The sequence below is a fragment of the Poecilia latipinna genome, unplaced genomic scaffold (assembly GCF_001443285.1).
Source record: "Poecilia latipinna isolate Pla-1442-1.1 unplaced genomic scaffold, P_latipinna-1.0 Scaffold792, whole genome shotgun sequence".
In the NCBI taxonomy this organism is placed as follows: Eukaryota; Metazoa; Chordata; class Actinopteri; order Cyprinodontiformes; family Poeciliidae; genus Poecilia; species Poecilia latipinna.
Window position 1 is genome coordinate 251,286 of NW_015113408.1, and position 14,061 is coordinate 265,346.

The window sequence follows — 14,061 nt, forward strand, 5'->3', positions numbered from 1 at the left end:
TTTTTTTTAAAGGTGTTCAAACCTTAAAACTCCTCCACAACAAATATGTTCTTTAAGTAATCATTTACGGAATAGATGACCTATATTTTACTAAAACAGTTTGGAAAACCATGTAAAATTATTTGTAACTTTAATCCACTTTAAAAAATTACTAACTATTTTGTCTGGATCAAGGGTTATGAATACTTATGTAGGCCACCATAATGGTAAAATACACTGATAATTTTCAATACTAAATGTTATTCTGACAAATCTAAGAAATTAATATTCTATAAATCTTAAAACTGACTTTTAAATTTGGCTGTCCTTTGTGTTGTACTTAAATTGCAATAACTGCCTTTGAAATTTAAGTTTCATAAATGGCATCGTAGCTTCCAGCAAAAAGAAGGCAGCCATCACAAAGTCAGTTTATAACTGAAATAACTCACTGTTTTGCTGTTTTCACTTTCGCAGCCAGAATGCAGCACTTCCTATGACCTATTCAAAGCTATTGTGTGCTTCTGGTTGGTGTTTGTACATGTTTTAATCCATTTAGAGCAAGGGGGGGGAGATGCTTCCAGGCAATTTATAGCGCTCTCTACTACAATAATTCCTCTCTGCTTGAAGGAACAGACGAGGATGTTGACAATGAGGTTCAACAACATAATAGACTCTGTTATGTTCAACAAAAACAGTTATTCAATAATAATGATACTTAAATTGGTAACACAAAATAAGCCGTGTGCGAATGCAGTGACTAAATAGCTGCTGGTTTCTTGGCAGTGAAACATCAACCGGGTAGAACAATTCATTCAGTGCAGAACCTATTATATTGGGACAACTTTTGAAAACCTCCCTTGGAGTAAAGGTGACAATGCTGACACACTTAGTATTCACCAGACAGAATAACCACTGATTACGCCTGCTGCCTCGAGATGCTTTCTACCACACTGGCTGTCATGTTCGCACAACCACAGCGCAATGAGGGTTGCTTACTTTCAATTTGATGCTGCAGAGAAGAGGGTTGCTAGTCTGAGGTCACAGAAAGGTTCCCAACCACACCAGAGGTCTTCCTGCTGCCCGTTTGGCTCATTAGGGGATCCACAGTGGCTCCTAAGAAGTTTAGTCAACTCGATATGGAGATCAGAATTGTTTTGAGCTAAAAAAAAAATCAAATTTTGTTTATTTTATAATGCTGTAAACAGTTTTTTTTTTGTCTTTAACTGATGCTCTTCTTTGTTCTAAAACTAAAACATATAAATAAAACATTAGAGTCTTACTCTGACACAAAATTTACAAAGTAGATTTTCATAAATGATCTGAAAAAGTTACTGGAAGTCTTTCAGATCTAAACACATTTTATTTTATTTTTTTGAATGGAGGGCAAAAACAGCTTTTTGAATCATAGGACACAAATTTGGCTGGGAATTTATTATTAAATAAAAACATCTTTTATTTTCCCCTGGTGGGGAAATTCAGGTGTAACAACAGCAAAATGATACCACTTTGAGGATTTTATGTTCCCACAAAGATAAAGTATTAAAATAGATAGAAAAACTAATTAACAGTAATATGCTGTATAATAAGAACACAAGAAACCTCTTGTGGTTTATTAGTGATTTTCTGTGCAGAACCTAGGCCATATCCATAATTTTTTCTGGATGCTGTAATATTTTACAGGACCTTTTTGTCTTGTAAAATATTTTGAGATCACGTTTGTTGTGAATTGGTGCTACACCAATAAAATGAACCAAACTACAACCACGGATAAAAATAAGATCTAAGTTTCAAGATTGAACATTTGTACGTTACACAGACATTTCCTAAAGGATTTCACACATAAATGCATTTCATCTGATAAAAGGGAAGAAATGAGAACTCACTTGGTAAACCAGAGTGACCTCCCTGTTATGGATTTCAAACAAAAGCTGCAGAGGGAAGCTCAATTTCCTCCTGTAAGTTTTGAACCCCTCTGCGGACACAGAGAGTAAAATATGTATTATAGCGGTCTGGATATTTCTCCTAACTCCGTTAGTCAGTGTGACATTGGCAAAAGACTGAACTCCCTCTCTCCTGCATTCGGTGTTTGGAGGGTGAGTCATAAGAGACCATGACTAATCATGAAATAACTTGTCACATATCTGAGTGAGCTGCCAGTGTGGCTCGCATTTTCAAATCTGTTGAACATAGCTCAGCACAGCCTGCGTCTGCTTGCATTCTAATGAGCCATCAGCTCGCATTAAATTATCCCAATCCGTGACACTTCACCCAAAAGCACACAAGAGGTCAGGGGAAGCAATGTCTAGTCACTGTAAATAATGAACAGGTTTATTTGTGGAAAAGAAATGTAGATTGCTGATGATATAAGTTCTTGAGGCTAATGAGGACATGAAGACACAGAGGGCCAGCACTGCAGTCGGCAGTCACACAGGCAACGTTGGTACTTTAGACCTTAAATCAGGACGGTGTAAACAACATCGGACCAAAGTAAACATTGACTTTACTGGAAAACAATATTGTTAAGCTATATTATACTGAAGCATCACAGCTAAAAGTATAGATTAAATACAATTAAAGGCAAACTTTTTGTCTGCACTGTCTGACATTCCGTTGGACTAAACATTTTGTTTTAGGTCACTTCATTTTCCCACGAATAATTACATTTGATAAATGTCATATTATAGAGAGATCTACGTTTAAGGAATCTTTCTTCAGATGCAAAACTTTACAAACATTTCACCTGTGACAATGTGACTTGGGCCAAACATTTTGAGGTATCATTCCTCAAGTTTCTCACAATAGTTTGCTGTAATTCTGGCACCCTCCTCCAGACAGAACGAGTGAAACTGAGTCAGATTTGTAGGCTGACTTTGCTGAAACACTTCTTTTGTCCTCTGCCCACAAATTTGCTATGGGACTCAGATCAAAAGTTTTGTAACAAACACTCCAAAACATTGACTCTGCTGTCTTTAAGTCACATTTTGAAAAAAAAAATAAATAAAAAAAATAAAAATGTGTACAGTCTTTAGCCCTCCGGCTGATATCTGGCAGTTTTGCTTCAATATTGAAGTACATCACTTACATAACATTTTCAGTTTTACTTCACCAGTAAGTGACGTTGACTGGGGACTTTGTTGTAACAGCAGATATCAACATATACAGTTGATTGTTTCATTGTAATAAAGATAAACACAAAAAAACACAACCTTGGCCAGTCCCCCTGTAGAAGTGGTCCTGGTCTCTGTTATGGCCTGTTATTACTTAAGAGATAACAGTAAATCAAAGTTGTGGGTTGCAGTGGTCAGCAAAAAAAAAAAAAAAAAAAAAAAATTGGCCCTACCCTGAGCCAATGCACCTATGGCCAATCACTCTTAGTCCTGACGCTCGTGCAGCAAAACCTTTTGACTGTTCCAGAAAGCTGGAGATTTTCCAAAAATAGATGCAGAGAATCAGCAGTCAATCCTTTATGCATCATTTATTTGTGTATCTTGCTAAGCAATTGAAATCCAAAGCAGATACAAAATGGTGTTACATAGACTTCAGAAAAATAACCAGCTGTTATGTGCCACTGTTATTTGTGCTCCAAGTTAAACAGTGCATCAGTCCATGTTGGATATCATAAAAAATGTATAAAGGGAGAAGCACAATCTAAAAAAAAAAAAAAAGGACAAACTGTGCATTAGATTTTTCCATGTAAACGTTAAAGCAGTTTTAGTTTTGTTTACTATTGATTTCAAACTTGTGTTTAGAAGGTTTTTTTTGTATTCAACGTCCATTTATTTAATCACTTCAATCAACAAATCCTTCAAGCATATTGCAGAAAATCAGTGCATTTAGGCCTTTACGCATGTGAAATTAGCATGCTGAAGTTCAAACTGAGTATCAGAGCAGAGAAGACAGGGACTTTGTGTGATGTAGCATGGTTGTTGGTGCCAGACAGGCTGGAATGGGTATTTCAGAAACGGACAATTTACTTGGATTTTAACACAAAACCATGTCTTGGGTTTGCAGAGAATGGGAAGGGAGAAGGGAAACTGTCCAAAGAGCAGCAGTGTGGAAGAAAATGTTTTGTTGGCCTCTGCCGAAGGTCAGAGGAAAATGGGCAGACTGGCTCGAGATGAAAGAAAGGCAACAGCATCCAAAATAACCACAACCAAGATATGAGGAATATAATCTCTGAATGTACAACACATCAAAACTTGAAGCAGATGAGCCACAGACGCTGAAGATCACAGTGGGTGTCATTCCTATCAGGTAAGAACTGTAAACTGAGGCTAAAATGTATGTGGGCAATCCAAAATAACTGACAATAAGAGGTAGGAAAAAAAGCCCGGCCCAGTAAGTCTCGATTTCAGCCGCCGCATTTGGACGGTGGGTTAGAATTTGATGTAAACACAAGAGCATAGGTCCAATCTTCCTCCCATCAATAATTCATGCTGCTGGTAGTGTAATGAAACAGGGGACATTTTCTTAGTACGTTTAGAGTCTGTTTACCACCAATTTAGCCTTGTTTACTCGCCGCCTTGGTATTGCTCCTGACCACATCCATCTCTTTCTGGCTGCTTTCAGCAGCATAAAAATAAAACTATGTCACAAAGCTCAAATCTCATGAAACTGACCGTTAAGGCAGTTCTGAAGACAAAATCGGGACTGACCCGGTACTAACAAGGTGCGTTCAATAAAATGGCAGGTCAGTCTAAAGTTAAGGTAAATATATAGACTCTGGATCTTAAAGATTGATTTTAAGATCCAGACTTTGCTTTCAGTATTATGTTCTTTACCTGATAGGTGTTGGATGTTTCCAAAATGAAAGCTAATACATTTAAGACAAATTAACAATCTCTTAACAGATGCTTTGTGAAAAAGAAAGTACATTTTGCACCTCTTCACTGTTTTTGATTTCATCATTGTGAAGTTGCTTCACATTTCTCATAATGTCACACGTTGACATTTGAATTGAACCGACAGGGAAAATCCTCGATTGGCCTTTGAGCAGCAAACTATCAATAGAGAACAGCATTAAGTCTGAGTCAGTTTATCCAATAAAAAGCAACATTGATGTTTTCTATTTGTTTATCTTTCAAACACTTTTATCTAAAATGATTCTGTTAAATAGCACATTTCTTTTATTATCTTCCCAGCTCAAAATCCATAAATGCAGTTTATGGACGAGCATCATCAGTATCTCTTTAGACAAACTGCTTTATGTCTTTGCCAGTTTATTAAGCTGCATGACTCATTTTGTCAGTGTCACTACATGAAACCCAGCATAGTTTCACTTCAAATATTGCCGAACAGGATAAGATATTAATCTGGTCTGATTACTGATGGCACTTCTAATGCACAATTTACATAAAAAACAGATTAGTGTTTAATTATGTTTACTAGAGTTTTTAGTGTCTGAGCAGTGATGCTGCTCTTCTGAGAAAAAACAAAAAAAACATTAAAGTGTGCCACACAAGACATGATGTGAGAGACTACAAGGATAGAAACAAAAATAAGCCAGAAAGGACATCTTTCCCTGAGGTGCTCGACTTCTTCTCACATCTATGTAATTGTCCTAAGTGTTTCTTGCACAAGGCTGAAGGGCTGAATGCTGCAAATGTGTAGTGTTGATTCAACCTGACGTGATGAATTTTATTAAATAATCAATTTGAATGTTTTCCTCATAAAAATAGAATTAGATTAGAGGCTAACCTTTAAGGACCTTAAATACGCTCAGTTACTCTGTTCAGCTTTTATCCAGTCTCTGTTAAAATATATTGAGAGAAAGTTGGATGGTTGGATATCGAAGGAGAAGCAGTCTGTCCATACAACAATGGACCACATCTGCACCATTGTGAAAACTGTTAGGAGGGTCACCGGCGTGCACTTGTCAAGTCAACCTTTGCTTTTGTGGATCTGGAAAAGGCTAAACGTAAAAGCTTTGTCTGCAGTCCCAGCTGAACATTAAACTTTTTTCAAATGCAGGCTGGACTCTATCAGGGTTGGCCCTTGTCCCTGACCCTGTTTGTGTTTTATTTAAACAGAATCTGAAGAAGGGAACCTCAAGATTTCATCTTTGTTTTTTGCAGATGACGTGGCTTTTGGTGTGCAGTGTAGCTGTCTGCAGTTGACCTTGAAGAAGCAGGGACAAAAATAAGCTTTTCTTAGACAATGGTTCTCAACCAGGAGAAGGTACACCTCTCCATACAAGTCAAGACTCATCCTCTGCCTTTTTCTCAATTGATCGTATGATGGAGCGGGAGCAGCACAGGCTGACTGGGGTGTTGTCTGCAGTAATATGGGTGCTATTTCTGTCTACTGTGGAGAAGAATGAGCCGAGTCAGAAAGCCTCCATTTATCTGTCTGTCTACGTTTCAACCCTCACCTGTGGTCATTAGACATGGATTGTGACAGAAAGGTTGATAACCCACATACAAGAGGCTGAAAAGAGCTTCTTTTGGGTGGCTGTTCTTGGCTGTATAGATAGGCAGAGGAGAACCATCATTCGAAGGGAGCTCTGAATAAAGGTAGTCTGCCTTGAAAAGAGTCTCTTGAGGTGGTTCAGGAATCCTGTTGGGATGCCTGCTGGGCGCTCCTCTTTCAGTGTTTTCAGGGCACATCCAACTGGGAGGAGACTCAGGTGAAAACCCAAAATTTGATGGCCATTTTGTCACAGTTGACCTGGGAAAACGATGAGATCCCAAATAATAAACTAGGGAATGGGATGTCTGCAAGTTTCCACAAAGGGAAATATTTAATTAGCAGACGGACATCTTCAAGTCTTTTATGCTATTATAATCCTTTAATTTCTGGATATATATATATATTTTTTATTTTGTGAATCCTTAATTGGGTTGTAATAGCAACATCGTTATGCAATTAGCCCACAATTTCTGAACTATTCTCTGCCTTTTCCATCATTATGATGTTCTGACCATTTTCTGCAAACCTCATTCAGAGAACTATGGCAACAAAAATAAAAGTCTGGCCAAAAATGCTCCTGGAAAACTTGAATACATGCCACATTGCCAAATAATCCACTGCAGTTCTCCTTTGCATACATTCATGGAGCAATGGAAAGGTGCAATATTCCTATATTTTGCATCTTTAGTTCATATTCTAGAAGAAAAGTTAGTTCATCTAGGAAAAACAAAAACTAAAATTGCAAGAATGGTTGGATTTTATTTCGCATTTATCTTCCAAAACAACTATTATTCTTAACTTTGGTTTTAATTCCATTTGAGCACATTTAAATAGTGTTCTGTGGCAGGTAGGATCTCATTATTTTTATTATATGCAGAAATCAGAGCCTAAACGTGTCCTCTGAAACTAATTACGGCAAACCAACAGAAGACATTTCATCAATTGTGCATCAAAGCAGAACTTTTTAATCTCCACAGACCTAACTTTCTGAAACGTACTAAAACCTTACAGTGATCTGCTTATATCATTTTCCGCAGACCGCCATGCTCATTTTCAAAAACTTAATTAAGACAATTTCGACAAGCTGCACTGAATTTGATGTGAGATTAGTTGAAACTGTTAAATGAACGCTGCCGTGAGTCACTCATTTATATCTCCAATTCAACATGCGCTTTCTGCATTAGCCTGTTTAATTGTAATTACTGCTAATCAGAAATACTTAAATAGACCTGGAATATAAACATCCATTGCAAGCTCGTAAAATTTCTGTCATATGAAAAGTCTTTTTAAGCAGATAAGCTTCATGTATGGAAATAAAAAATAAAAAAAAAACAACGTATTGGACATTTTGTGTTAATTCCTCTGTTTGATCCCAAGCAAACTAAAATGGTAACTTTACAGACTCCAGGAAGAGTCACATATCTGAACTCTATTCCTGTTAGGTTATCATGTTATGAAGAGCAATATATTTTCTTGAGCCTCTGTCCCAAGGCTCAAGATTAAGTCAAAACCTCTATCCTGGATTATCCCGTCTGGGACGTACGAGTAATTGTGAATGAATCCACCTGAAATGAAGGTCAAAAGAAAAACAACATTTTATCGAGCATTGCATCATGCTACATCTTCCCTCCTTTTTTCCCCCACCGATTTCAGGTGAAACATCACATTTCTCCTAAAACCACAAAGCAGGAAGATTTAATCTTTCTAAAAACATGCAACTAAACACATTTCGAAATATCTTAAATCTCTACACACGTGTTGGCAACCCGCTGTAACGGCTGTCACTGTCATGTTTTTCACTGGTAGTGAACTCAGTCACTGGCAGGAGGCGAGCAGAATGACAGGAACTTACCAAAACCAATGGAAGAACACAAGTAGAACCAAGATTTAAGTGGTATGGATAGAATTTCAAAGATATTTTCTGTTTCAATGAAAACTGGAAGAGCAATTAGAGGGAACATTATTCACAGCTAATGAAATTCCTTTTCATAAATTTGGGAGTGGAGGATTCAAGAATCATAATAGTTGCTGTTGTCAGGGAGGACAACAGCGACTAACCTGATGATCTGACAATGGCATAACAGAAGAGGGAGGCAAACGTGATGAGGAGGTGATTAATATGTGGCTGGCTAACCAGGGAACAAGAGAGGAATGACAGTGGGAAAAACAGCATCAGAGTAATACTTCCTGATTTACAAAGATAAACATGTTATGTAAATGGCATGTACTTTTGTCTTTCCTATTTTGAAGAGTGGCTATGGCAAATTGCCTCTGTGTCATTTATACTTATTTATCCATAGGGAAAGCAAGGATTACCATAACTAAATAAATTAGAATATACTAAAAACTTTACTCAACTCGAACGTACGAGTAATTGTGAATGAATCCACAATAAACAAGTAAATCAATGTTCAATTTATCTTAAAGGAAATGTTACATTTTCTAAAATTAAAGTTGAATGAAAAAATAAGATGAATGGAAGAAACAGGAGTATATCTATAATCCTTATAGTTTCTCTTTTTTTACTGTGACAAACGGGCCAATGTGTGAACACAAGCAGGTAATAAATATGCCAAATCAATTATCTGTAGCTGCAAAGGTTAACCAATAATTACACACACACCATATGTTTAGAGGAGGAAGTGCTGAAAATTGAGCACCAAACATCATTCTTGTTAATTCTGGTAATGAAGCCACGACCTAGAAATAATAAGCACAGATGTTTATTGCAAACTCATTTAGACAATGTCTGTATATGAATATCAATGCACTGAGTCACAAACCAAGTAGAAATGATTTCAGCTTTTCCTATTGTGGGTTAAATGGTTAAACAGAACAGCTTCTTTCTAATCCTTGGTCACGGAAAAATTCTTCAGATTGTTGGTGTTGATAAAATTAACTAAAATTTACTTTCCAGTGTGAAAAGAGGCGAGCTTTGACATCTCATGCTGAATAAAATTACAAAAATTCAAAGTATTAGTCATTGTTTTTACACGGATCTATTGACCCTAACCAGCCAGCCCGTCACAGGTCAACATACAAACAACAAAACATGCACAGAGTCGAACCGAAGGCTACGACCAATTGACCTAACATTCATGTTGTTGCAGTGTGGAAGGAAGCTAGAGTATCCATGCAGAAAGAACCCCAGAGGGGATCTGAACCCAAGAACATTTTGCTGCAAGGCAAAAAAAATTTACCACTGCTACACTGTTCATTGTTTATACACTACAGCAACATTTTGTTTTGCTTCCAAGGACTCAGTGATGGTTCAATGTGAAGCACAAGACTTGTTATTTACGCCAAACAGATCTGATCTATTGGGTTGACCTTTGATATTGGGCCGCCATGCCATTTAGCATGGACTTGATTGAGAGGCCTCCCAAAAACGGTGAGATGAAAATCACAAAACCTTCCATGAAATTGGGCTTTAGTTGAATATGTTGTTTAGCTGTAATATTAAAAGTCTTTTTTTTTTGTTTTTGTTTTTTGCATAATTTGAAAAACATTTTCTCTAGGAACTTGTAAAAAGAATTGAGCTGAAAGACTGGAATCAAGGCCATAGTTCAAAACATCCTAATTGCAATAACATGATGCTGGAATCGGAAATACTTTCAAAGATGACTTAACCAAAATAGCTAAACCGTGTGATTATGTCTCAGAATTACAAAAGTAAAATCAGATATCTGGAGAAAGAAAAGTCGGTACAGATTGGTGGGAGAATTTGTGTGGTTTATCCAGTAAGCTTGTAATTAAAACTGAAAACACGCATACCAACATTATGGAACTCATTTGACATCTTATTCAAGAATAATAAGGATCAGCTGCATGTTGTTGCTGTTTGTGAGAAAAGAAAATAAATGCAGGAAGTCGGTTTGTTTCAAAGAAAACAACTTACAACATAAGCAGATTTGCATGGGGAAACACAAATACACTCACAAGTGATTGAAAGTGAAAAGAGAAATGAGTCAATTTCAAGACAGTAATGTGAAGTGAAAATCAACAAATCAGGGCACACTTTGAAAAGCATACATAAAAGCTTCTTTGAATACAAGGAAAAACTAAACTAAGAATGTCCATGGTTCACTTCATCCTTTTAAACATTGCTTTTCTTGTGAAACTGTGTGAAAGATAAGATCTGCTTTAACAGTAATGCTTTTCAAGCTGAGCTATAAAGTTATACCTTTGATGCCTCATGTGGTGTCACTTTTGAACACCAGAGACATAACTCAGTCTTCTTTTCATAGTGAAATGTACTTTTTTTTTTTTTTTTTTCTGATCATCTTGTTTTTTTTTTCCTGTTTTTTTTTTTAAATAAGCTTGAAAATGGATCTGGTCTTACCTCTATTTGTATATAAAGTCCATGGACCATATCCATATCCATCTCCACATATCACTGTCTCCTTCTTGTTTGCTTTCATTTGTAAAACTCTGACTGTTTTAAGGAGGATGATCGCCAAGGAGGAGAGTCATTCTTAAATTGTTCTATTCTGACTATTTTTTGTGTGTTTTTAAGATTGTTTTCAGCAGATGGTGCTCAGCGCTGCCCCCTTTCAGTGCGGCATGGTACTTTCCCCCTCACCTTGCGAGTTTCACTGCATGTTTATTCAGAAAGACTAAATATGTCACACATATCCAATAGACAGGCTATGGAACATCAACATGTGTAGAACAAGTGTCAAACTTGTATGTCACTTTCTTATTCATTTACTGAATGTAAAAAGTTCCAGTTTTGAGTTTCCAATGGGTCGATCAGCTTTTAGGACCAACAAGGCGAAACACAGTCCTATTCTAGTCAACAGCAGATCTTTGAGTGCATTTCTAGTTACAACTTTTATTGTCTTTGCACATTAATGGATGCTTTAAAAACTACAGAAAAGTGTATTTAACTAAAAACACACACACACACACACACACACACACACACACACATCAAGGAAACCCTGAGATGAGGAAACTGCTTTTGTTGACTTCTACAACATCAAGTGCACAACGGTTTGCTGAATTTTCTCTCCAAAGTCAAAATGTGAGTGAACAAACATGCTTCTAACCATCAATGACAAAGTATTATCTTTTTATCCTTACATGTGTTTCGTACTGCTCACTGAATTCTCCACTCAGATACAAAACTGCACTCTTTGTGAGCGAACAAATGAGCTCCTATCTTTGAAGTGTCTTTTTTTTATCTTTATATATTAACTTTCTAACCAGCACACCACTTATCAAGAAATTATCCTCTGCTAGAGTGCCTGCTGAGCTTATAGTGTAATATACTTTTCCCTCTTAAAAAGTAAAATATAAAACCACATTTTAAAAACAATTACCACAAAGACACATTTCTTGCAGTTATTCTAAACGATTCTGCAGCAAATGAAGCTTAACTTGCCATGGCTGGCCTATTAAACCCAATACTTTGCTATAATTAATATGAGGAGCCCTTGGTAACAGTTGGCTGTATTATTCATGACCTTGCTACATAAGAAATATGTTTTGTTGTTGTAATATGGTGAAACAGTGAGTCATGTGTGACTATGTTTAAAAAGACAATGCACAGAGGAGAGGACATAATTATTGCTTGGATTTTGTTGGAATGGTTAACACATTAATCTCATATCGTTGTGTAAAACTTACCTTCAGTCCTTAGAATGTGAATCCTCTAAGACAAAAACTCATTAAAATTCTATTAAGACCTAAATGGAAGCAGTTTCGATGCGTGGCAGGCGGGACACCGCCTAAAGGTTTCATCCCTTTAGAGGTAAAAAAAAAAAAGCTGACTGTTCTTTCTAAAGTGTATTTCATGTGTTACTGAATTCTGTATTGATGGTGGAATTTGATCTGCATCGTGCCAGTGATAAGCCTGTCAAGAAGACATTTTCCAGCGTCGTAGCCAGTCGGGCGTGATACACCTTTACTCACGGTCACTGCAGAAAGGTCCCCCGTAGGTGGTCATGGTGCAGTCGCAGGAGAAGCCCTCCCACAGCTGCAGACACACACCTTGGTGGTGGCAGGAGTCCTCTGTGCAGGTTGTGCTGGGCCCTGAAGGGTGTTCACAGCAGATTAAGCAAGGGCTTTTCACTTCACTTTATGCACCTTTGCTTTTACTCAAGAGGAGTGAACGAAACAAAAGTAAGTAAAACACTTATGGCTACCTTTGCATACCCAACAATCCATGTAGTTTAGGAATGTTGTACAAACAAAATCTTGAGAGAGTGGCCCGCATTTGCGTTCAACCCTCTTCAGTTAATGGTTTGTATGTTACACCAGATTTAATTTGGGGTTAACAGAGTAAATGGGGTGTAATATAAATGAATGTCAGATTTTCCAGATTTGACTTGGTTAAAACGATTTCCACAGCCGCCCATTGTTTTCCTTCCACTTCACAATTCTGCAGTGTGGGATGGATGAATGAATAAATAGTTCTCATGCTTTCCTACAAAAATAACCAAATAGGCTTTCACTGATAACAAATACTGAATACATTGGAGAAAGAGACAAAAAACTAAAACATAAATCAGTAATAAATGCATTTTATAAGTAAGCTTTGTTAAGTCATGCCACTTTGATTTCTTATGACAGAATCTCAAAGCCAAGAACTAAAAAGACCTTAATTATCTTAGGACTAAGACTTTGGACATTTAAATACGTGCAGTCACATTAAAATAAAAGCACATAATCTGGTAATTCTGGAGTTTTGGTTAATGAATAATCAGGGATCATATCTACAAAGGTATATCGGAAGTATATATCTCTGTGTCTGCAGGGATTCAATCACATTTTGTTTAGATTCAAGTCGTCTTTTATGTGGGCAATAGAGGCAGCTGTCAGCATTCAGATGGGCAGGCACGTGCAGAGGGAGGGCTGGGTGTGCTTGAGCACCTGCCCCTTTTGCTCCTTGCCCCCAAGTGGCCATTTGGTCAATTTCTTTTTTTTCTGTATTATTTTCTAAGCTCTCTTCTGACACATAATAACATGTACTAAAATTATTTGTTTTTTGTTGTTTTTGTTTTTTTGTACAACATAATAAGCCCTCTCGTCACCTTGTTACCTTTGACCTTTTTCCCGTGACGCATGACGCAAATGCCTCTCGCGGATTGAGATAAGGCGGCTAACTGGAGCTCAACGTAGTGAATGTTCCACATTACAGAACAGTTTTTGGTGAATTAAAAAAAAAACAACGTTTTTGGTGAATAAAGTGGAGTAGACTTGCTACTTGTCAGATGACGGAAAACGTTGAAGTATCGTTTTTGCTTCAGCGGTTTAAGCAGAGAGGTAATGAAATACAACAGACACTGACGGGCCTCTGCGTCTGCCTTTCTCTGAAGAACTACTGAGCGGGAGGAGACAGCCAGGTGAGGAAAAACTGTTCTTATCTATCGATTCAGTATTTTTATCATACAGACATTAGCCTGTTGCTGTTGTGCTACTAGCTAGCTGCTAGCTAACGACTTTGTTAGCAAAGCTAGATAACTAAAAAGCTTCTTCCTTGTATCGTTGATGATAGCAGTCATTCTTCAGTATCGCTTGTGCAATACTGGGCACATTGCCCGTCCAAAACCGATCATCTCCATATTGGATAAATGACTTCTTATTTCCTTTGCTGCATAATGTAATTTGCATTTATTCTGGTGTTAGGTAAATGTATCTTGAAGGAGAATAGCACTTAAATAAAAGTCC

At 37.2% G+C, this 14,061-nt stretch overlaps 1 protein-coding gene and 1 long non-coding RNA gene across 10 annotated transcripts in view; one reads left to right on the plus strand and one right to left on the minus strand.

Annotated features, from left to right (window-relative positions):
- LOC106956151 (neurexin-2-like) overlaps positions 1–14,061 on the minus strand; it is a 133,729-nt gene that overhangs the window by 59,037 nt on the left and 60,631 nt on the right. For all 8 annotated transcript variants that reach the window (XM_015046783.1, XM_015046786.1, XM_015046782.1 and 5 more), the window contains one exon: positions 12,304–12,423. In XM_015046783.1, the coding sequence (XP_014902269.1) occupies positions 12,304–12,423 (120 nt within the window). The remainder of the gene's footprint in view (positions 1–12,303; positions 12,424–14,061) is intronic.
- LOC106956152 (uncharacterized) overlaps positions 482–14,061 on the plus strand; it is a 26,883-nt gene continuing 13,303 nt past the window's right edge. For both annotated transcript variants that reach the window (XR_001426726.1, XR_001426725.1), the window contains exons 1-2: positions 482–492; positions 9,645–9,650. This is a non-coding gene — a long non-coding RNA (uncharacterized LOC106956152). The remainder of the gene's footprint in view (positions 493–9,644; positions 9,651–14,061) is intronic.